At 41.8% G+C, this 25,077-nt stretch overlaps 1 protein-coding gene across 10 annotated transcripts in view; it reads left to right on the top strand.

Annotated features, from left to right (window-relative positions):
- ELAVL4 (ELAV like RNA binding protein 4) overlaps positions 1-21,606 on the top strand; it is a 74,506-nt gene extending 52,900 nt beyond the window's left edge. For all 10 annotated transcript variants that reach the window (XM_048945970.1, XM_048945972.1, XM_048945969.1 and 7 more), the window contains exons 3-7: positions 2,613-2,716; positions 11,851-12,004; positions 12,399-12,624; positions 13,930-13,968; positions 18,165-21,606. In XM_048945970.1, coding sequence (XP_048801927.1) covers positions 2,613-2,716; positions 11,851-12,004; positions 12,399-12,624; positions 13,930-13,968; positions 18,165-18,492 — 851 coding nt within the window. In that variant the 3' untranslated portion in view covers positions 18,493-21,606. The remainder of the gene's footprint in view (positions 1-2,612; positions 2,717-11,850; positions 12,005-12,398; positions 12,625-13,929; positions 13,969-18,164) is intronic.
- The last annotated feature ends 3,471 nt before the right edge of the window (positions 21,607-25,077 follow it).

Genomic DNA, 25,077 nt, shown 5'->3' with positions numbered 1-25,077 from the left:
GAGTAATTTGAAAATAATATTTTTAGCTGGGTATATCTTTCTTTGTTGCTTCTTAGCTGTAAATGTTTAGCACAGTAAAACTTTATGATGTCTACCAGCAGTCGTAAAGCTCTGCACAAAATGATTTTGGTTCTGGGTTTATTTTCTTTCCAATTTCTTGCTTTCTGTGAGAGGTGTGACTGTCTTCATTAAGCAGTGGCATTCAGGAGAGATGTGCTGTATACAGAATACCTGAAAGCACAAAGTAGTCCAAGCAAAAGATCTTTCTGAAGAGGTATGGTCTTAATGGAAAGATTTTTCCCTTCAGCTTCACTGGTGCAAAGTGAAGCATATGGCCTCATGCAGCAGTGGGGATTTGCTAATTGAAGCGACGGTGCCGAGATTCAGACTGTGAAGGGTGTGAGGTTTGGGCTTTTTATCTGAAGTTTTGGGTTTTCTTTAATTACAAGGAACTCGGTGTTCAGAGTGCTGGATAGGCACATCCTAACTTATTTAGAACAGCCATTAAAGCAGTTAAGATACTTGATACGGGTACTTAACACAAAGTCATCATAGATAGCTTATGGATAGCTAACTTCCAACTGTCAGTAGTTACACATTCTATGATGTTCAGAAGTGTAAAGATTAAAGGCTTGTCCAGCCTTGTGTTAGCTGCATACGTCTGAGGATCAGTATGTGAGAGATGGAAGAGCAGGCAGATGGACTTGGGGTACCCAGGCCCTGATCCCTTTTATCTTCTATCAAAACAAGGGTAGCTTCCTAGCGAAGGGCTCCCTTCTCCCTAGGAGTGTATCAAACAAAATGCATTAAGGCACATTCAGATGCACAGGGGATAGGGCTGTATGGAGCATCTTGGGCAGGCAGTAGGAGGAAGGCATAGCAGGAGGAGCTTCTGCTCAGGCAGCCTTCAGTTCATTCTTGGTTAATGCTATGTAAATCAGGTAAGAATATATTTTTTTGCTGGGATTAATTCAGTTCTCCAAGAGGACTGGGTATGTTCTTAGATTTTGGTCTGTAGTTAAATTGATTGGATGAAATTGCTCCCTGAATATATTGTAGTTTAAAACAGCTATTTCTTACCCATACGCCTGCGTGTGGGCACTTTAGGAACAAGCTGCAGTTTCCATGGATTTTTAGGTATTCCATAGCGTGGTTAGCAGCTCTTAGTGCTTTGATCAGATTTTGTAAGACAGAAGCACTCCGTATTTGTGGTACAGCGAAGCACTGTATTTTTGGTGGTGTCTGAGAAAAACACAGATGCTTTTTTTGTAGTCCAGGAGACAAAGAAACAAAGCCTTGTGCCGAGGAGGCAGAGTCCGTGCCTGCAGGGTACATCGAGGCGCTCCGTGTGCGGCTGCTTTCTCAGCCACTGCTTTCTTCCAGTGAGAGGGAGCTGCGTTTGTTGCTGTGCTGTTTGGAAACCCTCTGTCAAGCTGAGTCCAAGGGCACTGCTGTCCCCTTTAGGGGGTGTTCACACTCCCCCTTTTTGCTGGCTTTGCTGACATGGGCAGCAATGTGGCCAAGGTGCAGGAGGCGCTGCTTCCTGCTTGGGTTCGTGTGGCTTTTGCGGTGAGCTTATCTGTGCCAGTGGGGTCTTAAGTTCGTGTGCCTTAAGGAAAAACACATAGCAATTACTGCGTTTTCTAAATGTGCAAAATAACTTCAGGAGGAGGTGTGAGAGGAAGGAGGGGGAAGCTGTGCTCCTGTATTGCATTCAGATCAATGCTGCAATGTGATACTTGGAACTGGGAAGAGGTGTCTTTGGTAGGGCTTCCATGGCCCCCTGCGGACGCACTGCTCTGTTCCTGTGCTGTGTGAATGAGGTTCTCACAGTGCTGCTGGCCCTGCATCGCTGGTGCTGGAGTTCCTAACTGGATTTCCTCTTCCTGCTGCAAACACAAGCAAGGTTTGGCTAGTCAGACAGCAAAAACAGAAGCTGTTGGAATGATTTTGGCTGCTGAAACGGGCTCCTGCCATCCCATGCACAGCAGCAGTTGTGCTGTTTTGCTTTTGCTGTCGTCTTATATGCACTGAGGGAAGCTTTAATGCAATCTTTTATCCGAGAGCTGTCCTTTCTCCTCCCATTTCCTGGCTGCTCGCTGAGCAATGGAATGAGATGTAAAGGTGGCTGTCTGCTTCCCAGTCAGCTGCCTAAAGGTTGATCTGAAGACATTGTTTCCTAATTTTTGCATTTCCAAACACCTACAGATTTGTTTATAAATTGTAGCATTTGTGTGTTTATAATTTTGAAGTGGTGGCCTCCTTATTGTTCTGGCGAGTCAACCAGTTAGGTTTAATGGGAACTCTTATGTAATTTTGCTGATGTCAAGCCTTGTACCTTTACAGTGACCTCTTGGAGAAGGTGGGACTTGCTTCCTTCTGTTTTGCAAGTAGGATCTTCAGAGCGAGAGCTTCAACAGCAGAAACTGATTTAAAAAAAAAAATTTTTTTGGATGGTAACAAAGTAGTGAAGAATGGCATACAGACCATAGGGAATAGCAGTGGTGAAAGGAACAGTGAAAGTAAATGTTGATCGTGATATTGAAAGCTGTGTGCTTCCAAAAAAAAAAACCACACTGAATCCTTTTTTCCTTGTTTTTTTGTTTCAACAGGGCAGAGTTTAGGATATGGATTTGTTAACTACATTGATCCAAAGGATGCAGAGAAAGCCATTAATACTTTAAATGGACTCAGACTCCAGACCAAAACCATAAAGGTAAGACAATGCAAAAAGCCTTTTGTTCAATTCAGGAAGAAGATAAAGTAGTTGAAACAGTTTCTGGCAATTTCGCCACTACTTTAATCTGTCATTGCGAGGGGCACTCAGCTAACAAACTCCTTCTTGGAACAGGGGAAAGATGTGCAGGAGATGAAATCTCTTCTCTAAAATTGCGGCTATTGTTAAGGAGCCTTCTGTTACTCCCTCTCCCTTAAAATGTTGCAGTGAGATCTAAATGTAGAATAGAACAGCCGCAGTGATGCTGTTACCATAAACAGATGTAAAATACAGGACCGCGTATTTGTAATTAACTCGCACGCTTTCCTTTGTCTTTATGGGAAGCACCTTCACGTGGAGTTAGTCTTCAGTGACACTTGTGTCATTAGCAGGTATTGAAGGTACATCTCTCAAGTTAAGATATTTCATTCTCAAAAAAAATCTCCGTTTCCCCATCCTTAGTCTGATTTACTCTTTTTAAAAGCTGGAGGGATTAGAGATCCCACTGAAGTCTCTCATTTCACTGTTGTAATAGACCATTAGTTATTCAATGACCTCTTTTAGTGGTCTCACAAGAAAAGCAAATTTCTACAGTCGCGTTGTTTGCTGCCTGGCTGATGAAGCTGTTTCAGAAAGGCTTACAGAAGATTTCTCCATCCCGAGATCTGATAAATAGTGCAGCTTAGGACATATGAATAAAAATCTGAAGGGGACAAAGCAGCAAATGTGATTCAAACTGAAGTAGATTATTTGAGAATGCTGAATTTAGATGTGTTTCTTAACATTCTTTGCTTCAATTGTGCTTAAAGCTAAAAATATTATAGAATACGAAAATAGAATAATTTTGTTTTGAAAGCATCCATGGAGCATGAACCAGTTTATCTTAGAGAAAGTAGCATATGGTCAGTACTCCTTTTTCTCTCTAATGGTTGAGGTTTAGGTAGTGTTGTTGTTTAAAGCAAAAGTGTGTTTATTTATTTATTTTAGTTCCTTAGCACCACTGAGGATCATTTTTTAGCAAGCTTTCCCTGCTCTGGCTGCTCAGGAGCGGAGGTTCTGAGGGCTTTAAGCATAGCAGTTGCATGGACCGTACTCCTTCCAGACCTTCCTTAGACCAGACGGGTCCATCCCAAAGATATGGATGCAGGCTGTATATCTGAGTGCTTTCCACCTGATTTTGAAAAGTTAAATTGAGAGAAAAACTTACAGGAAAATATATGGCAGAGCAGCAGAATCTCCAGTCTTATCTACCACTGCAGGTGGAAATGTGCACTTGGACTCAGCACTTTCTTCTGCTTACAGTTAAAAGCTGAGCAGTGAGTTGCTCTCCAGATTACTTTTACATTGTCAGGAAAAGTAAAATATTTGGAGAACAGTTACTGTCTATTAAATACTTCATTAAAAACTTCGTGCAGCTTTGATGCCACACTTGATTTAGATCTTTAAAAACTAATCTATATTTTGAACACTATTCAGCTTATCAAAGCTGCTGCATTTCTTGTCTTAAGTACTGATTTTGTGTTGTATGTTTCTTTTGTGAGCCAGATCGAAGCTGTTGTATTTGATAACTCCACAGTTACAGAACCACATAAGCTGAAAAATAACCTCCAAAAACTCCTGAAACGATTTTACATTTCTCATGAATACACTTAATTAAATTGCAGAATTAAAAAGGGAAGGCTTAATGGTTTATCTTTTAGTAATGAATTCGTTGTGCTACGCAGAAACCTACCATGCCAAAACTTCTTACCAAATGTTTTTTCCTTTCTTTTTTTATTCACTTCAGATTTTATCAATACTGATAGTTCATGAGATTGGTGCTTGTTTCATGCTTATTAATAGCTGCAGGACTTCTTTGGAGCTTGTGACACTTTGTTGGACCCCCGAAAGCCATTAAATCTAATAAACCAGAGATCAACCTAACCTGCATGTACAGGAGCTGCGTAATTCTGTCAGTGATTTTGGTAGGAACTGTGTAGACTTCAGTGTGCTTTTAAATATTAACACCATCAACAACCAAACCAAAGGAGTCTGCTGTTGAAGTAGCCAACCTTTGTACAGAGGGACACCAAACCAGCTGCCTCTAGCCCTGTTCTTAATTGTAACATTGTGTGGCTGCCTCACCCATGGCTTTTTGTATTTCTAAATTGTATCTTTGCTCATTTAAAAAAAAATCTTAGATGAAGTCTGCCTCCCTGGCACTGCTGTGGAGAAGGTGGCTTTCCTGTGTTGGTGCAGCTGAGCAGTGAGCCATGTTTTCCCCATGCCCATGCCACCAGCCGTGTCCCTACTGCCTGGAGCAGCGGAGCTGTGCTCAGTGCTGTTACGTTCTGCTCACCTCCAATGCGTTAAAAAAGTTTCTCAGGTGATATATGGAGAGGGACTTGGTGGCATATAGCTCTGTAGGCTAAAAATAAGTTAAAACACTAAAATAACACTGAATGGGAAAAGTAGTGAGCATGAATTTATGCTGTTCTCCTTGTGAGCAGGGCTCAGCTTTTGTTCTGCAGTGCGGTGCTGCTGGATGGGTTGAGCCCTTGGCCTCAGCCTCTCTGTGGGTGCTGGATAGCTGCAGCCTGCGCTAGCATTTCTTCAGCTGCGTTTTGTCGGAGAGCTGCCTGGATAGCAAGTTCACATAAATAAGCTGTGCAAGGCCTTTTAGAGACACGGATCGCTTCCGCACCCCAAGGTCACCTTGGCCCTGCTGGCTGTTCCCTCCCATCTCCTTGCTTCAGCAATCCTATGTCTGTGTGCCTGGGCTGGGTGATAGCTGGCTCCAGGGGGTCACATTTGCGCTTGTATTTTGACCCCAGAAGCCTTAATTCCTGTTGACGAGAAGAAAAAAAGCATTTTCAGTAGCTTCCAGTTCTGCATGTGTCCCCAGATCCTGTCCTTTCCACTTCTGTAACATCTCGTGGCAGCTGAATGTTCTCTCTTCCTCCTGATGCGTTGCAAAGCAGCCATGCTGGCTCCGGAGGATCTGGCTTCCAGCAGGATCAGCAGAACAGCCCAGCACAGCCTGCTCTCAGATGTGTGGACTAAAATAACCGAATGAAACGCATTTTGTTATTTCATTGTTAGAATAAATAATCCCTTTTCACTGAAGCAGCTAAAATATTTATGTGCATTTTATTTAAGTCAGTGATGCCCTTTCAAGTCAAAGTCGAGAGGTGACTATTTGCAGAAATCTGTTTGGGGGATGTGAGCATTGAGGGAAGTGTTACGCGTTCAGTGGTAATAGGTTATACAGGTTGTGATCCTCCTCAGCTGATTGCAGGGCATGTGTTATTTATGCTGTTTCATAGCACCCTCATTTTGTCGGGGCAGAGGAAAAGGGCTTCATTTTTACAGCTAAAGGTTGGCATAGTTCTACAAAATAGTCTAGAATGAGGGAAGATGCAGCATGTGTTGAAATAAATGTATATTCCAGAAATTGAGTCTATTTTTAGAAATTAAATTTGCCCATCCATAAAAGCGTATGAAAGGTCACTGCTGCTGTTGAAGATTGCCTTGCAATTCAGTTGCATCAAATATGAGAAAGCAATGTGTGGTACGTGGGGCAGAGGCTGCTTAAATCCTACATTGCCCTGAAAAAAAACAGGCAGCATCTGAAAGGACACGAAGGAGGTGTTCTGCTATTTACTGATGATTCAGGTGACCTGGTTCACGTTGGGGGATGCTGGAACAAGGGCAGAATAGAATCTTGAAAGCAGGTTTGAAATAAAAAGATAGCAGCTGACCACCTGAAGTGCGGTCTTATATCCCCTTCTTCCTTTTCTCTGTCGCCTGAGGAATAGATTTGTTTTGTTCTTCTCCCACAGGAGCAGGTAATGTGCTGTGCCAACTGCTGGAGTGGAAAGAACCCTCTGTGAGGGGAGAAGGGAGCTGGGTTCTGAGAGCCTTGAATTCCTTTTGGTTCTGTGTCAAAGTTTTGGTGGACTTAACACCAAAGAAGTAGCATCATTCCTCTCTGGTCAGAGACTGCTTCTGCATCTCGGGTTATTCTCACTTTCAGTTCAGTGAAAAAATAACAAGGGATAGAACTGCTACGATTTTTGTTGTTCATGTGTTTACTTCTACTTTAATCTGTTCTGATCAATAGGACAGGGTGGTGGTAGTTGAAAATACAGCAAACAGGTCTGTGGGAGAAAATACTCCTGTATTTTCTGGAAGTGAAGTGTTACTACTTGGTTATTGGTTGCTCTGGTGTTTCTCTAAAGGCCAGGTATTTCTGTGGCATTCAGGCTCTGTGCAACTCTCATGGTTGTCTGCCAGGCTGCAGCCCATTCTGTTGCTGTAGGATAACCAAAGATCAGCCACCTCTGGTCCCTTCTGTGGAAGGAACAGCTATTGGTGGTGGATCTGAGCGGGGCTGTGAGGATGTCAGGAGCTGAGCATGGGGACAGTGGGGCTGGCTGTGTGTTGTGAAGGTCTGCATGTGCTGTTCCACAGAGCTGCGGCGTGTGCACGCCTTCCTTCTCTGGAAACTCAGGTTATGGGATGCGCAGCTGTGGGTTTGGGACGTAGCTGCTCTGTGCCTCCTTTGGTCATTAAGGTAATCGCTTATCATGAGCTTCTGCACGTTAGAATGTTTGTAAGAGAAGTGTATGCTGCCACTGCGGCACTTGGATGAAGCCTTGGATGGAAGGATTTTTCGGATCTGGAAAGCTGTGACGGAGTTGAGGTTTTTGCTCCTTAAGGGCTTCTGTCTGCATTCTTGCTTGGACTTCAATGCTGGTTAACAAATCCCTTTGCCTGTAGCGATGATGTGACTCAAAGGACCTTTCAGGGGTGAATTTGAAGGTTCAGATTTGGCTCTGCTGCTTTCAGCAGGCACCAGAGAGTCTTTACCTGTAGTTTTGTGCATCTGCTCTTAATTGAAATGTCTTTCTTAACTGCTTCAGTTTTGCCAATGAGCTCCTTTTCATTCTACAGAGCTGGAGCAATTATTTCTTAGCCCAGCTCTTGAAACAGTCGGAGTGCCTGTAGGTTGTCATCTGTGGATGCTTCCCCTGAAGTGTTGGGATAGACTGTTTCTTACCAGTGATCATGAGTCCAAGCAAAACAGCATTGAATTGCTGTGTGGCAAAGTGCACTGTCACTCCAAAAACCCATCACTGCCATCCTTAGTGCAGGGCTAGGAACAGGAGAGAAAGTAGTGCCTCTGACATGAAGTTATTCCAGATATTAGTTCTTGGGTTGGTTCTGATAAAGTTAATTCTGACTGAGTTTTGACACAGGATTGAGGCATGAGTGAGTGGCTGTGAGGAAACAGTGTCTTCTGGCTGTAATGAGTTGTCTGGCATTATGTAGATCATGGTCAGAATGGGAGATTGTGCTTGTGTCCATGTGTGCTTCTGAAGTGCTTCCAATAAGCATCAGTGTCATAGGAGGCGGTGGGCACAGGACAGGTTTGTCCCCATTTTATGTAGTTGGACCTTGCATGAGAACTAAGTGACTCACCCCAAAATCACATAGAGATCCTACATCTGAGAGCTTATCATGCAGGCAAAACAAAGCCTTTCAGAAATGTTTTTGAGGTCACAGCGAAGCTCAGTACTTCTGAAGATGTTACACAGGGCTTCTTGAAGGCTGCCCAGGGTGTCACTTAACAGTGATGTCCTCTCTGGAGCGGGCAGCAGCCAGGAAGGTTGCTCTGGTTCGTTTCATGAAAACTTTGACAAGTTCAGGATTAGCATTTGAGCTGAAGGAGTCTTTGAAGAGAAACAGCAGTGAAACGGTCAGGAGCTTCATTCTTGAAATGGTGGCTGATAATATCCGGAGCCATGCCTTGGAAGACAAATGGGATGCATTCATGCCTCTAGGTGCCTTTGTGGGCTCTCTGACTTGGAAAGACCAGACTGCATTGATTTACGTGATGGGAAGTCTGGAGGTTAGACATTTTTCAAAAAGTTTTCTGCGTTGGGAAATAGTACGGAATCAATAGAGAAAGTAATTGCTTTGACTTGGAGATTCTTCTTTGCTCATGAGCAAAGAGAATGGTTCATTGCTGTGAAAGGTATGAAGCACTGGACCCTATATCTCCCCAGTAGTGTTCGGAGAGAACAGTGCAGCCTAGATTCTTCTGAAGATAGCTCGTCCTAGAGAGAAGCTCTTACAAGTTGATGCTCACAGACGAGAGTTTTCCTAGCTAGGAAATCTCTGTATATTTTAGAATCTAACATTGGAGGTTGGTAAGCTGTAAAATGAATCAGATGGTATTTTATCTTCCTTGCAGAGGAGCAAAGAATTGTGTACAATGTAGTGAAATGCAATATCATGCATGGACATGTGGACAGGCACTTGAGTGCTGAGAAATGCCTGGTTCAGGCAGCAGTTTGGTGTACTTTGGCTCATGCTTGTTTCTTCTGGTGGCTGAGATTTCTGTTTTTTTTTTTTTTTTTTTTTCAACAAGCTGTTTTATTATAGAGCATTAACAGAGCTCTGAGCAACGTGATGTAAAAATAAAGAATTAATGCAGCCTTCCTCCTGAGTCCTTCATAGTTCAGTGATAAAATGAGGGCTGATTTCAGCACCCATTTTAGCTTGCTTAGTATACGTTGCTTTTGGTCAGATGGAGGGAGGGTTGGGATGGATGTTTTCTTCCTTAGGTAGTTAATAAATGGGAAGACATCCAGTCCTCAGCACTAACTGAATAATAGCTTGAAAGCAGGATGGTGTGGTGTAACCAATCGATTTGTCATTGGCTGACCTCAGAGGGAAGATGAAAAAGATTCAAAAGGAGATAAATAATTGACACTACTGCCTCGTGTCCATTCAGCTTGCAACCTTTTCTCCTTGATATTGAAGAGAGCTGAGTTGCTTTTGGCAGCTTCTTTCTTTGGCCCAGGCTCCCCTGCAACCTGAGTGTTTGATTGCAGGAGGAAATAAGAATTAGACCTGAGTGATGATGCGTCTTACATGTATGGAGAGCAGATGAATTTCTGAGCATGCAGACTCTTAGCTCTGCATTTCTGCATAGCCCACAAGAAAAGAGCTGAGCCTTTTTTTTCCTCCATTGAGGTGTGTGTATGTACTTATATATGAAATGTCAGGCACTCCGTGCTCTGGGAAGCAGTGTTTTTGCATATCCCAGTACTTTTCATCTTCCCTGTAATGTGGCGTTTGGTTAATGAATGTGCCAGAGTGAGAAAACCCAAAGGAAACCTCTGGCTGTTTTCCTAGAAACTTTATTAATTTTGCAGAGCTCAGTTTTGAGGAATAGGAAAGGTCCCTACCCCTGCTCCGGAGAGGCTCTTAAGTGTTTTTTAAATTGTTATTCCTGAAGCAGGTTAAGCTGGAGGTGTCTGAACCTTGGCAGTGCCCTCTTAAGGTAAGGTGCTTGCGGGTGCAAAGAGGCTCTGCTTGGCCTCATGTGGTGTGGGCCTGGCTGTGGGCAGGCACCTCTCTGACCTCAGGAGATGGGTTCAGCCCCACGCTCTGCACCCCATGTGGGGCTGATCCTCCAGCCTGCTATCTGGCCACGCTCTGAAACTCGAATGCCCACCCTGGTCCCTGTTCCTTGTGCCTGGCAGCAGGTCTCGGTTCTGGGAGGCTTTGAGCTGGGCCTCCTGGTCTTCTACGGTCCGTGCCAGGTCGCACCATGGCCATGCAGCAGTACTTGCCTGAGGGGTGAAGCCACCAAACCAAATGCAGCAAAGCTGATTTCAAGCACCATGTCTAGTGTTTCCCAGCTTGTTAGGCCTGTGTGCTTCCCCTGAGCTCGTCTCAGCTGATGCAAATGTTTTATTTAATCTTTTTTTTTCCATCTCTTTCCCTAATTTTTTTCCTCCTCTTTTTAGCCTTCTCTCAAAATGTTAGTTTGAAAAGGTTATGTATAAATGTACGAGTTATAAAGAAGTTGCCAGAAATATTAAAACAAAAAATCTTGAGTTTGTCTGCTATTATGTGCAGAAGATAGTGGAAGCAAATATTAGTCATTCACATCATTTTCTGTGTTGAGTCAACATCTATTTTTAGGTGCGGAGCGCATAAAGACAACTCTTTGACACAAAAAACACATAAAGGCATCCATTTGACATCATTTGTGTTGGGGCTGAGGCTGGGGAGGAGAGGAAGACGATCACTGAAAGCATTATATTTGTGACAGGACCCCTCATTTCTTCGAGAAGGCATTTTAAGACATGGTGCAGGAATGTACTGATCTGTTTATATTTAAATCAAGATGAAGTGCAAAATATTCAGGTTTAGATCTGATTCTGTTTCAGATGTGCTGCAAAGTAGTTCTTCGTGATCTGTGCTGAATGCTTGCAATTAGGCCTTATCTGGGAAGTGTTCTTGCTCAATTTGCTATGCTAAATGTGTATATCGTAACAGTGCAGAGGGCTTTTCATGCACATACTACAATTTATAGATCTGATTACAGTTTATAGATCTGATTTTTCTTTCAGCTCTGAATTTGTGTTTTTGTAGGCAGAAGAGCAGTTGAAGGATTTGATTTAATAATTTTTTGATGGCATACATGCAGTGCCTCAGCTTGCTTTTCTTGTTTATTTGGTCATAATATTTTATGGTCTGGTTTGGGCTTGCAGCGCAAGGAACTTCTTGTGATAAACTGCAGATATGACAATGAGTGTCGGTATGCAGTTCCCTGAGCAGATGTTCATTTAGTTGAATTTTACCAGCGCTTTGCTCTTCATCTGGAGCGGGTTTCGCCAGCTCAGGATGAGAATACAAAGAGCACAAAAGATCATTCTGAAAATAACCTGATCTGCTTCAGATACTTGAAGAAAAGCACCCTAGAACTTGAGGATGCTGTGTGTTCTAAGGTTATTGCACGTTGGATGCGGTACATCATCCATACACCCACAACTCATGGGGGTAAATTTACAAAGCAGCGCGTGGGAGGTCGCACATTAATCTACCTCTGAACAAAAGCTATTTTGTGCCTGTGCTTAAAGAACCCTTGCATTTGTTGTCGAAGTCTCCAGCTGCCTTTGTTCTTGTAACCTTTCCTGGTTTGGTTGGTTTGGTTTTTTTGACAGGTAGCACCTTGGCTTCAGGGCTGTTCAGCCCATGTAAGGTTTATTCTTGTGGAGAAGAAAATCTGTGTCTTTAAAATGCAAAGGGCAGCCCTGCTTACTAACAGGTATTTCTTTGTCTTAAATCCCTAGGTGTCGTATGCCCGTCCAAGTTCAGCATCAATCAGAGATGCGAACTTGTATGTCAGCGGCCTTCCGAAAACAATGACCCAGAAAGAATTAGAGCAGTTATTCTCACAATATGGGCGCATCATCACCTCACGGATTCTGGTTGATCAAGTCACAGGTTAAACAAAAAAGTTTCCTTGACGCGTGCATGTTTTTCCAGATGGTAAAATTGCAAATGCTTGCTGGTGGTAGGGTTTAAGATGATGTGACTTTTCTTCTTGTGTAAAACACATATCTAGTACTCTATAGTTATTATTGCTTGGAGTTGTGCTTGGTTGCTTTTTTTAATGAGGGGCTGGAAAACACAATGTTGCTGTCTTGAAATGAGTATATTAAATATTGTAGGGTCTAATTGCAAAGAACACAACTGGGGAATGGTATTTTTCTTTATAATAAGACTTATCTTAATTTGCAAGCAGTGTGCTAAATCAAAATGAACGTTCTGTTTCATCGTGACATAGATGAGGCAGTTCCTGCATATATTCATTTGTTTGCACGTTTCTACTTCCCAGGGGTTTCTCGAGGTGTGGGATTTATCCGTTTTGATAAGAGAATAGAGGCAGAAGAAGCCATAAAGGGACTAAATGGCCAGAAGCCTAGCGGTGCTACAGAACCAATTACTGTGAAGTTTGCCAATAACCCCAGCCAGAAAACAAGCCAGGCACTCCTTTCACAGCTGTATCAATCTCCCAACAGACGCTACCCTGGACCGCTTCACCACCAGGCTCAGAGATTCAGGTAATTACCTGGAAAAGAACTGAAGTTCTACCAGCGACGATGATGTGGGGCAGGTGCTATGCAGGAGAAATGTGCTTTAGTTGCGTAGGCTGACCTGATTTTCTTTGTAAAATTAAATATTCTTTCCTGGAGAATGAGGAGGAAAATCTGCTGACAGCAGTAGTCATGTCGTATTTACTAAAACAGCCGAAGTACTGTACTATCGGATCTCATGAAGCCTCATAGAAAAAAGGGAGGACAGAACAAAGTTGCACTGATAATCAAATGAGCAGTGAATACCCTGTTCTTAGCATTTTTTGGTAATGCTTTTATTTTCTGCTGTATTATTACAGTTTTGATGCAGCCTAGACTTTGATGTTAATGACAATGGATTGGCAGCAGGAAAAAAGCTGAGTCTGTTCCAGTCGGCAGCAGTATCATTAAATTTAGCTTAAGATATCTGCTCTTACTGTGAAGAGACCTTGTATTAGTGCTTGATGTGTTTCCAGAGATATCTTTGGAGATACTTTATTGTATATTGTATTCCATCTGATACATAAACCAGTGTTTGCAATACATGATGTCCTCATTATTCTCGTAACAGCTTTCAGGCAACTCAGCATTCAAATTGAAGCCTCTTTGGGAAAAAAGTGAATGTTTCCGTAACTGAGTAGCTTTACCAAATTACTCAAAAAGTTACTCTAGTTTTTTGCTGGCTAAGTGCTAATGAATGAAGATCATGAAGTAATTTGACTGATTCAAAGGCGAACACGTATTTAGTGTATCTTGCAATGCAGCTTAATGTTCTGTCAGTAAAGGGCTTTCAGAAAGCTGATGACTGTATGTGTTCTGCAAAACTTTATGGTCATTTGAACTGATGTATTGTGCAGGATTGCTACTAAGTGTATCCTAGTGGAGAGATTATGTCGAAGTAGCTAAAATCAAGGTTTTCTTCAATTCCATTTATTTTGTACTGCCATTCTTTCCCAGTTAATTTGGAAGGTGAGCAGTTGAATATTTGCAAAGATTTCGTAACGCTGTCTAAATTGACAAACCAAAAGTCTATCTTGATAAAACTAAGTCAAACCAGGAGAAGTAAGGTTTTTAAGGTGGTAGATGAATTAAAATTGCTTTGAATCCAGTGGTGGAAACTTAAGCCCAATCTCAAACTTAACAAAGCAGGCCACGAGTTCTTAGGCTCTTTAGATGTGTGGGAAACTTGTTGAACATTTCTTCTTTGAAAATGGAATGCTATTAATAATAGTTCCATTGAGCGATCTTGCCATCTGTGAGACATTAACCCAAAGACCCTCCTTCTCTTTTCAGGCTGGACAATTTGCTTAATATGGCCTATGGCGTAAAGAGGTAATTAGAATTCCACAGATTGCCAGATGTCCGTGTTGGCACAGATTGGTGCTACAATTTATTTTTTTTAATTCACTAACTTTATTTTTTTTTTAATTCCTTTTCTTCCACCAGCATGTCAAATTCTTTTTAAGTTTGGACTTCAGTTGGTTTTGTTCCTTTTCAAGGCCACACAAATTCTGTGGGTTTTTCAACCTTTTTTTATTTACAGGCGGGCTTCTCAAATGGTTGAGGTGCAACAGCTACAAGCATTCAAACTCAAGTCATCCTATTTGGTTCAGAATCAGAACTATTAACTTGAGGTTTCTAAGTAATTTCTTATTTGATCGTGTGGAATGTAACAGCTGAAAATGGAATTCGACTACTGCTGTCCAAATCTCAGTTAAGACCTTCATTGTCCTACATCAGGCTTCCCAAGTTTGACTTCAGGCTGTAGCTGCGTGCACCTTAATCTGCCCTACGTTTCTTTTGTTACAGGTTTTATACTTTGAAATTTTAGTGATGCCTGATTTATTTTTTGTTTCACGTAGCGGTGTTTGTTTGTATGTGCTCTTGTGCGTGAAAGTCCAGCTGATGTCACTTATGCTGTTTCATCAGTGTGTTTAATGTCTGATAGCTGAAATGAGTTGACATTGTCAGTGTTTCTCCTAATGGTACGCATCAGTTCAAGCTAACTTTACAGCAAAATAAAGGTGTAGTCTTACTCCTGATGTAAGACGTCCAGCTATTCCCACAGTTAAGATGCGAAAATACTGCTTAATCTTCTGAAGTGTTCTGCTCACCACACGTGAAAATGGCTTGGTATTTTTTAAAAAGCTCACACTGAATGGTATGGTAAGTATATCTGTAGCTAGCAGAGGACAGCAGCATACTTCTAACTGCTGCCACAGTAGCTGCTGTACAGAGACTGCAAGACCGCTTTATGGAAGTGAAGCAGTGCTCGAAACAGGCTGCATGCTTTCCCTGCACGCTCCTTGTGTTCATCAGTGCACTGTTTTCATGACTGTGATCTTGGTGGTGGTGGTCTCAGAACTAGCACCAGCCTATCATGCTCTGCTTCTGCTGAGTTCTTCCCTCTTTTGTCTCTTGATGAATTGCTGGAAACTGCAGAACTCAGAGCCTCGAACATCTATCAGATGTGAATAACTCTTAGAAGATGGTGGTATTCAGGGAGTTTTCTTTGGGTTTTTTTCTCCTCCAGAGTTGCAGTGCTTGGTTCTGACTAGCAAGACTTCACAGTTCTGATTTCATATTACCTTCAGAGAGAACAAAAATGAGTTCCCTGCTTGTTCGTGATACATCTGCATAAACTTGAAATAGCAATGGCTTGTTTGTTTTAACTAGTTGTTCTTCAGGCATTTTGAAGTAGCTTTTTCCTCCCTTCAGGTCTTGAAAAATTTTACTAGCAAACTCTGTAATTATAGGTGTAGGGTCACTAAAAAAAATACTGTATTGACTTCTGGAACTGATTCTGAACTGTGTAGTGTTCCTGGATTTGGGGACTCAGTTTGTTCTCCTGCATCCTGTATACAGGCAGCAGATGAGATATGCTGGGGTGGATCATAGGTTTTATTGACACTGACTTCAGGTCGTGTGCAACTCAGAGCTCTGCTCCCAGCAGTAGGTAATGTTTATTTGTGTCAGTAAACTTGTACTGGTTTCATGGATGTTTTCTTGGAGTCATGTTAGCTCCTGTGCTCATGGCCTGCTGATAGAAAGCTGTGTAGTGCCTAAATGTTTCAAGGGGAAAAACTGCTCTTCAGTAAACTGTGTGAAACCTTACCCCTTTGTATCCATGCAGAACTTCCTAATGCATAATTTTATGGAAGAGCATGATAGGCATGGCTCTGTGCACTGTACAGTTTTATAGTAATGTCACGGACAGGATTGTGTACATATTAGTGCTGTCTTCATGTTAAATTTAAACATAGCAGAAAACAGTCAACTGTTTTCCTGGCTTACATATGTTACTAGCACAGTTGGCACTTCACAGCAACAGGCTTTTAGTTCCATCTTCCTGACTTTAAAGGAATGTGAAGCTGTTGGCTTGTACAAGCTCTTGTCCTTGCTGCTCTTTAAGTTCCACCATGTCAGGTGGTAAAAAGATCATTTAAACTGGCTTTGTCCTGCCATCTCCATTTCCTGAGCTTTAGAAGCAAGTTAGCAGAGCTGTGCTGAACGAACTGTTGCGATATTGTTGCTAGATCCAGTATGTGGGAGAGAAACTAAAGGATGTTCACTTGCAAAAGTGAAGTTCAGTAGGAAGACTGTCATTTATTCTTAATAAGCTGTTTTTACAAATGTCTGTGTATGTCTGAGGATCCAAGGCTGTGAGCTCTTGCAAACTGCTCATTTATAGCGTAGCAATACCCCAGTGATGTTCTTCAGCTCCAAATGGATATTCCAAGCATCTACTCTCCTCAAATATATGTATAAAGTGCCATCAGGAGTCAAAAGAAGCAGCCATCAAGCATGCAGTTTCTTTTATGATTATGAAGTGTGCGCTGTGTAATGTGTGGATAGCAAAACGGGTGTGCAAACATTGGAATTATAAAAGAAGTCTTGGAGCATGAACGCGAGCATCTTAGTGATGCTGCGAGTGCCCCCCCTTCACTCCCTCAGTCCTCACTTAAATTCCTGAGGAATAATTGTTATTCAGTTCAGGTATTAAAACTCATCATTGAATTGGTGTGAAACCGGGTTTTTATTAAGACTTTGTGCAGTTATTTTAAAACATCCCAAAGTGTAGCTTCAGAAATCATGTCTGTTTTTCAAACTCATGAAAGGAAAATTATGTTGATCCTGAAGGCTGATGCTGCTTAACATCCTCATTAATAACCTGAGTCACAGGCTGCAGCACGCCTCCCTGTATGGGCAGCACTGGTGTGGTGCAGGAGTGGGGGCAGTCCTTGTGCTGTTGGCTGTGGCTGCTTTTGGGGTGACCTTGCTGAGCTGGAGGAACCTGGGGAAATTCAGGAAAGGCAGATGGGGAATTCAGCCTCTGACTGCTGTCTTCAGATACCTGTAAGGGCATTAAAAAGAAGATGAAACCAAGCTCTTGGAGGTCAGTTGCAGAAGGGCAAGAGTTAACAGAAACAGGCTGCAGCAGGGGAAATTCAACTGGATGTATGGGAAGGATTGTGAACAGTGAGGATGGTCGAACCCAGAGCAGAGGCTTTGCAAGTGAAGTTCCCACCCTTGAAGATTTCAAAACCTTTTGTGGGTGAGGCCCAGTCTCACTCCATTTAGTCTGGCTTCAAGCAGAAGGCTGTTCAGATGTCCTCCATAGGTCCTGCCCAGCCTGTGCTTATCTGTGTCAGTTCTTTGTCCATGAACACATCACCTGGCTTCAGCTTTCTAGTTCACATGTTCAGATAAGCACAGCAGGCCCCTAAAAAAGGGGTAAAAGGCAGTGCAGGGGGCTTAGAGTTCTGTGTTAGGTTTCCAGGAGCTTGTCTCTCTCTACATTGACTATCTGAAGAGCCTTAGATCCTGCTATGGACATGGAGTCTCACATTGTGAAGGTATTAGTGACATATGCCCCATGATTACATTGATGGACTTTTCTACTTTGTGATTGCTGCGTAAATCTTCGTATATTTGGCTGACTGGCTTTAGGACTCTTTAAACTGGATTTTTTTTCCTAGTTTGTCAGATAAGGGCTGTGAGGGGAGAACTAAAATACCACTTCCAGAGCTCTCTGATGGTACGTTCAGCCAAAAGAGGTTACTGGTACAGGTGAATCCTAACAATGGTATTTCCTGTTACTCCTTCATTTAAACTTGGAAGGCTCTGTTTTTTGCACAGCAAACTTCTTACAAGTAAAGAATTTTCCATCACTCTGAAACGTGATGTTGGAAATAAGAGGCAAACGCCTACAGACTTTTTTAAGCAGAATGTGAAGACCGTATTTGACTTGAAAGAAGTGCTAAGGACAGGCTTCTGGATGTTTATAACATTTCAGTTGGCTGTATCCTTGGCGGGAAAAGCCTTTATGCCCAGATTCAGTCTTTTTTATCTAGTAGAGGTCCCTTCCGCGTGCATAGGAGTTAGAGACTCAGGTTGCTACGTGGTCATCTTCCAGGGATAGGATTGAGAACCTAAGTTAACACCCAGTTATTTACTTTGAAGTCTTGGTTCCGTGTAGCTTTTACCAAGAGATATATTTAGAATAGACCCCTCTTTTTACTTGGTAGGTTCTCCCCGATCACAATTGATGGTATGACGAGCCTTGTCGGAATGAATATCCCTGGTCACACTGGAACTGGATGGTGCATCTTCGTCTACAACTTGTCTCCCGACTCAGATGAGAGCGTGCTGTGGCAGCTGTTTGGTCCCTTCGGAGCAGTCAATAACGTCAAGGTGATCCGCGATTTCAACACCAACAAGTGCAAGGGATTTGGCTTTGTCACCATGACCAACTACGACGAAGCTGCCATGGCGATTGCCAGCCTTAATGGATACCGTTTAGGAGACAGAGTATTGCAAGTTTCCTTTAAAACCAATAAAACCCACAAATCCTGAATTTCATATCCTTACTTACTAAAATATATATATATAAATATATATACGAACAAAACAAAACAAAAAAACTCTTCAAGGCTTATATTCAACCATGGACTTTATAAGCCAGTGTTGCCTAAGTATTAAAACATTGGATATCCTGTGAGGAACAGGAAAGGATTTTATAATGCTTAGAAAAAAAAAAAAACCTTTGATGCATTGAATGTTCTTTCATAGCTGTCGTTGTTGAATATAATATACATAGATAACAATGTGCAGGGATTTTTACCCGGCCAGCTAGTTTTACTACCTTCCTTGAAGGTGGGTCTTTTTAAGATGACCATTCACTCATTTGAAAAAAAAAAATAAGAAAACAGAAACAATTTTTACAAACTAATGGGATTAAAAGCGAGAAAAAAGATTTTTCTTTTCTTTTCTTCTTTTGAAAACATTGATCTAATCAGATTGGTAAACCCCCCTGGTAAATTAAAGAGGAACAATAAAAATTGCAAAAAGAAGAACATAATTTTGCAACTTTTTTTATTTTTCCTTTTTTCTTTTATATCATGTGAACTAAACAGTCTTCTGTTAGGGAATGGGGTAGAGGGGGATACCTGATGACATAACAATTTAAATAACATTAACAATGTTGCCAAAGAGGTGGTCTCTTTGCTGAAAATGGGTTTCAAGAAAAATCTATTTTTATAAAATATAAAGAATTTTTACAAGAGAATCTGGATTTGAGAAAAAATATTTTGACTGGCTAATTTAGGGGAAATTGACAACTTTGTCATGTTCATACTGCACTGGTAACTTTTTAGAGATCAAGATGTGTGTTTTAAACTGGATTAGTAGATTGTTTTTTGAAGGATGGGCTACAAACAGATGATCTTCGTATCTTTTCATAGCATGTAATAAAAATATTAAATACAGTACGGGAGAGTGTTCTTCCCAGGCACGCAGTTACCCACAGTCAAAACCCAAAAGCAAGGAGATGAGTTGCAAGATGGTTTTTCTTTAAGTCATCAGTATGGGATATCAGCAGAACAAAAGTTTAAAAAAAAGAAAAAAAAACTTAATTTTGATCAAAAACTTCCTTGGTTTGAGCAGTAGGTGCTACGAAATTATTTACATATCTTAGTATCATAGTTAAATGTAATGTGTTTAGAAAGAATACATTTGCTTTAAATTTGTTAAGAATTTTCAAATTCACTTTATAGCCCATGCTAATATAATTGGGCTGTGTTGGCACATTTGGAACACTGTTTATGTTGCTTGAAACACTTATTTATTTAATTGCCGATGTGATGCATATGGCCAAAATCAAATATAGCTAGTTTGGCTAGTCTACTTATTTGTTTACTTAAACTATGGGAAGAAGCATATTATTGTGTCATTTTGTTGTGTGTGTATGTGTATATATAATATAAATATATATATATATAAAGTTATTTTTTCTTTTGGTTAATTTATTATAAGTTGTAACACTTTGCTAGTTTTGTTTGTATATGTCTTAAAATGTTTTCTTATGATACTTAAGTGACAGAGGTATCAAGGTAACTTGTGTAGAAATATTGTTTGATATATTGTCATGTTTGTTGTGAATATTTTTTCTTACTGCACAGTAGAAAAGAAAACAACTGGGTCTTTATTTTAATGTAATTCAGATTGGGGAAAACAGAGCTAAGGGAACAAAATGACTGAGGGGGTGCTCTCCCATGTCCAGTGCACTGATCATTTTAGTATGTTTGTGCTTTGTACGGTTATATATTTAAAACAAAAAAGGGTCATGCTCTTCCCTGAGTACTAGAAACAGTTACTCGCTATGCATAATCTAGTTGATAGTTAAATTTGCTATTGCTTTTCTTGTCTTGTTATATAAAATCTTTTCAATACAAGTTTAGTCTTAATGGTAATAAAACGTTATGGTTATTTATAACTTGTGCTTATTTTGTGCATTTTTTCCATGCTATACCCACTAACTGCATGTAGACTAAGTATTGTTTTTTCACACTGAAGAGGCAAACTTTTGTAGTAGACAAATAACTGAAGCAAAGGCTGCATCATAATTTTATCAGTTTTTTACTTTAACAATGTTAGATTTTAGTTTAAAGGAACACTCATTCAATGTTCAGGGAAACCTTTATACATCATCTGCTATGAATGAGCGCAGTTTGCTGGGAAAGTTTTGATGCATTTGCTAAGCATTAGTGGGGAAGGCATGTCAGAATCTTTTCTCTACAATGTGTTTTACTATCTGAATAATAATAATTTAAAAAAAATCTTTCTTAGGACCAGGCAGTTGTATACTTTAGTTATAATGAATGACTTCATGTTAACCTTGCTAGTTTAGATCATTTCTGAGGGAAAGTATTGTAAATGTTTTTTTCATAACCTTGTTGTGTTTGAATTATTTGTACTTTAATTGTCCAGACAATAAATGAAAGTGTGTAGAATGGCTATGGACTTTCCACATTTTTAACCGTGTTCAGATGTCGTAGTGATCCCAGCCACACCTTCAATGAGGGAGATGTTAGTCTGATCTCAGAAGCAAGGTCTCGGAGACGAATGTCTTGCTTGGACCAGACTAAGAATATTCATTATTTGCTTTTTCTCCTTCTGAAGGCGAGAAGGAATCTGCCATTTAAGATGTTTGACACCAAAGACCAAATTGTAACTGTGATTCAATACCTTTATTTGAATGTGGGAGATGCTGAAGGGTTTCTACCATATACGATGTTTTTACACAACGAAAATATTAACTCAATATCAACTCTAAACAACAGTAATGAGAATTTCAGCATTAATATTTTCTAAGTCATTTACTTTGACTTTTCTATGACCATGCTGTGAATGTCACGCGAGATGAAACAGTGTACATACCTGCTGTACAACAGTGTGTGACCACATTCCCAATTTGATTCTTTTCACCATGTTATAACAGTTGATATTTCAGTTGACTTGTTTGAATCCCATTAATGCAAATATTCACTTCATGTTTATGTTATGTAACATTCACTAATTGAGAATGTGTACCTTGTAAAACTGCAGCATTGAATCTCGTAACAGATTAGGAGAAGTATCAGTGGGCTGGATGGACTGTGCAATTTTTCAGCTCCTTCACCTATTAATAAACTCGTGTTTTTGTGAGATTAAGTTACCCTGTTGATTATAATAATTAATGTCAGGCCCCAGCATGAGTTGGTTCTTAAATTTACAGTTTGCTTTATTCATCCTTAAATCAATCTGCCCCTTCTCCGATGTGAAATACAGGAAGCAGTGGCTCTGTTTAAAGACTTGGCCCTGAAGCATGCCTTCCATTCATCTACCCATCTCTAGTTCTATGCAGATGTACACTTTGGGCTTCAACATGCACCAGTCCACTTCTTTTTATCTGAACCTACTTTGTTTAAAAACAAACAAACTACCCAGGCAGTAGTGCTTGTAATAGAATGCCACCAGGTACACCATGCCATCTGTTCCCTTCACCTGATTTATTTTTTGTCCCCTCCTTTCTGCTGTGTTCCTCACATGGCCAGACCAGCAGTAAGAAGGCAGCATGGGGCAGGCTGGTTAAGGCAGGAGCCTGCTTGTGCCCTGGGGGTTGTGATGCTGACTATAAAAGGGCCTAATTTCCTTAAGTCCACTTCAGGCTCAGCTGCTGTTCCTCAGCATCTTGATGTAAGGTGCCCACGTCCCTGTTACGTATCGCACTCATAAATACTCTTATAGGAGCTGTACAAAGGCTTTTATGCCTGTTTAAGAAAAGCAAAAAGCCACGTTGGTGTCATGGCTGTGGTATGTAAAGCCCTGACCTGCTTTAGGAGAGCAGCACACCTGTGTGCTGGATAAAAGGGGCTACAGGTGGTGCCTTTGCCTGCACCCATCCTGCCTGAGCAGATCCAGGAATTCCCACTGAAACACAGGCTCTGCTCCGAACCACTGCTCCCCACCACTCACTGGAAGTAATCAAGTTTTATATTCCTTTCATGAAAGGGTAATCACTGTGCAATTAGCGAGCCTGCTGCCTAAATGGAAAATCACCTGGGGGGTTGGAGGGTGCTTCCTTCAGCACTGTGCTTGGGCTGAGTGGGGTGGGGTGAGGGTGGGCAGGGGCTGGTGGTGGGAAGGCCCTGATCTTCTGCTCTGGGAGCCTGGCTTCCAGTACTATGGCAGCAGGGCAGTCTGTTGCTTGCAGACTCATTCCTGTTGCCATTAATTGCTTCCACTGGCACTGCATGGGGGCTGAATGTACCCTGCCTCACCCAGGTTACTGAGCACTTGGCTCAGCTGTGGGGGCAAGAGAGAAAGGCCCGGGGGACTGTCCCTTTTTGCCATCACCTGGAGCAGGCAGGGCTGTCACCTTGCACATCCCCTTCAGTGGCTGCAATGAGGTGAGGTACAGCCGGGTCAGCGAGCGAGGACTGGGCAGATTCGTTCCCTGCCCTGAGGAGCAGGGCCCAGGCTCACTGCACAGCAGTAATTCATTGTTCATTGGGAGCAGAATGAAAGATCAAATCCAGAACATTACAAAAGCTTTGCCGTCTCAGGCTAATCCAGTATTTCTAGTCTAAAAATAACTGACTTCTGAAACCCAGAAGTGATGGAGACAATGCAGCCGAGCTTCAGTAGGTTCTGAAGTGGGCAAAATAAGAGCTGCTGGAAGGAACCAAAAAGCAAAACCCACACACACCTCACAGGGCGCGCAGCCCCTGCAGCCCAGTGCTGAGCAACCGCTGTGATCCCAGGGGTGGTGAGGGGTCACTGCCACCGCACGAGAACCACGAGTACTGGTGACAGGCACAGCTGAGGCCATCAGCAGAAACACTGTGCAGGGAGCACAGAGACTGACCCACTGAGGTGTCACTGAGCTCCTGTTCTCATATCCCACATTTCAGAAAGCCTGTAAGTGCACCGGGAAGGACTCTAGGAAGGAAGGCAAACAGAGGGACAGACACAAGGTCCAATTAACTTAAGCCAACCACATCTGATGTCAGACAGGTTCATCTATCATCATATTAGCAATTTTCTGAAATGCCCTTTCAGCAGAAATAACTGGGAAGAGGATGTAAACACACGTAAGCAGCTGCTTTTCACACAATGCTTGACATTTTGCTATCTACAAGCTTGTATCACATTTGTAAACAGCCAGCTCGTTTTAAAGAGCTTAAACTATTTTGTATTAAATTTCACTCAAATTTTAAATGTTAAGAGGCTACAAATTATCTCCCATTGAAATAGCAAAAGATCAAAATCCCAAGTCTGCTACCTGAGCTGCTCCTCAGCCAAGTGCCCTCCTTACATCGCAGCAGTGGGATCACCAGCCTTGCCCCTGCTCTTGCTGCTTGCTCCCAGTCACATACAGCACAAGACTGCTTCCTTCTGTCCCTCAGACCTAATGCACACCGTGTGCTGAGTGCAGGATCCCACCCCAGAAGCCATCAGCGTTGCACCAAGGGCCATAAGGAGCCAGGGTTCCTCCCAGCAGCAGCTGCACAGACCACGGCACCCTTTCAGACCCCACAAGAGAATCAAATAAGGACATTTATTTCAGTAACAAACACGGAGATCTACAGCTCTTAGACTGCATGCAGGACTGGCAGCGCTGCCATGTGCTATAGAGAAGCACTGAGCCTTCTCTTCCTTACACTGTGCTTGAGTTGCACGGGTCCCAGCAAAACGATATGCAAGAATTAGCTTTTTACAAACAATGCAATTCTGATTTTAAATCAGCACATGAGACAATTAATTTTGTAGGATAAGGAATCTGTTGCAAATATACAGCGGTACACCCACACATCACCATCTGCTGCGGAGAATTAAATGTACAACTCACAAATGAAATCCTGCAAAGTTGGTGCAAAAAGGTCCTTGCTTGAATTTAAACAAGGCTGTAGAAACCTGCAAACACATTGCAAAAGATCGTGAAAACAATAACAAATTTGTCCATCTGCGAGTAGGTTCTAGCAGGGCTGGGCTTCTGTTTTGTTCGTGGTGTCTGTTCATTTGCAATAATTGTTGCAACTGACAGTGCGAAGCCAATGGGTGTGTTTGAACTCCTGGTGGCCGCAGTCACTGTGGAGGTGCTGCCAGTTTGCACCTGGTGCTGTGGGTTTAGGGAGAGTTCAAAACAAAACCAAAAAAAAAGGAAGAAAAAAGATAGAAGTCCTTTTTTTTTTCTCTTCAATTTAGCCACAATTTTGAAAATTTGGCAAATCTTACATTGGTTGTGGATGTTTTATTATTAGAATTATTAACAAACACAGTTCTACTGAAGAGGAGAAAAATAAACATCAACAAATACTGCTGCCATAAAAAAAATTCCAACAAACACAAATATCTGTTGTATCCCTTTAACTCCATTGAAGCCTTGTGCTCCTATTCTAATATTCCCTCCTCATTTTTTAACACACTAATGTAAGGTGATTTTATGATTTGATACTTGGCAGAGCCACCCAATATCAAGTCCCATGTCCTGAGCTCCTGCCTGTCCTGTACCGAGGCAAGGGGCAGAGTTTGGGATACGGCACCAAGCTGAATTCATGGCAAGAAAGGCAATGACTTCTGTGGGCCAAGGCTGCCAGCAAAACGTGCCTCACTGCTCAG

The sequence above is a fragment of the Lagopus muta genome, chromosome 5 (assembly GCF_023343835.1).
Source record: "Lagopus muta isolate bLagMut1 chromosome 5, bLagMut1 primary, whole genome shotgun sequence".
NCBI classification, from domain to species: domain Eukaryota; kingdom Metazoa; phylum Chordata; class Aves; order Galliformes; family Phasianidae; genus Lagopus; species Lagopus muta.
Note: the sequence above shows the minus strand (reverse complement) of the source record. Positions and strands in the feature narration are given on the sequence as shown.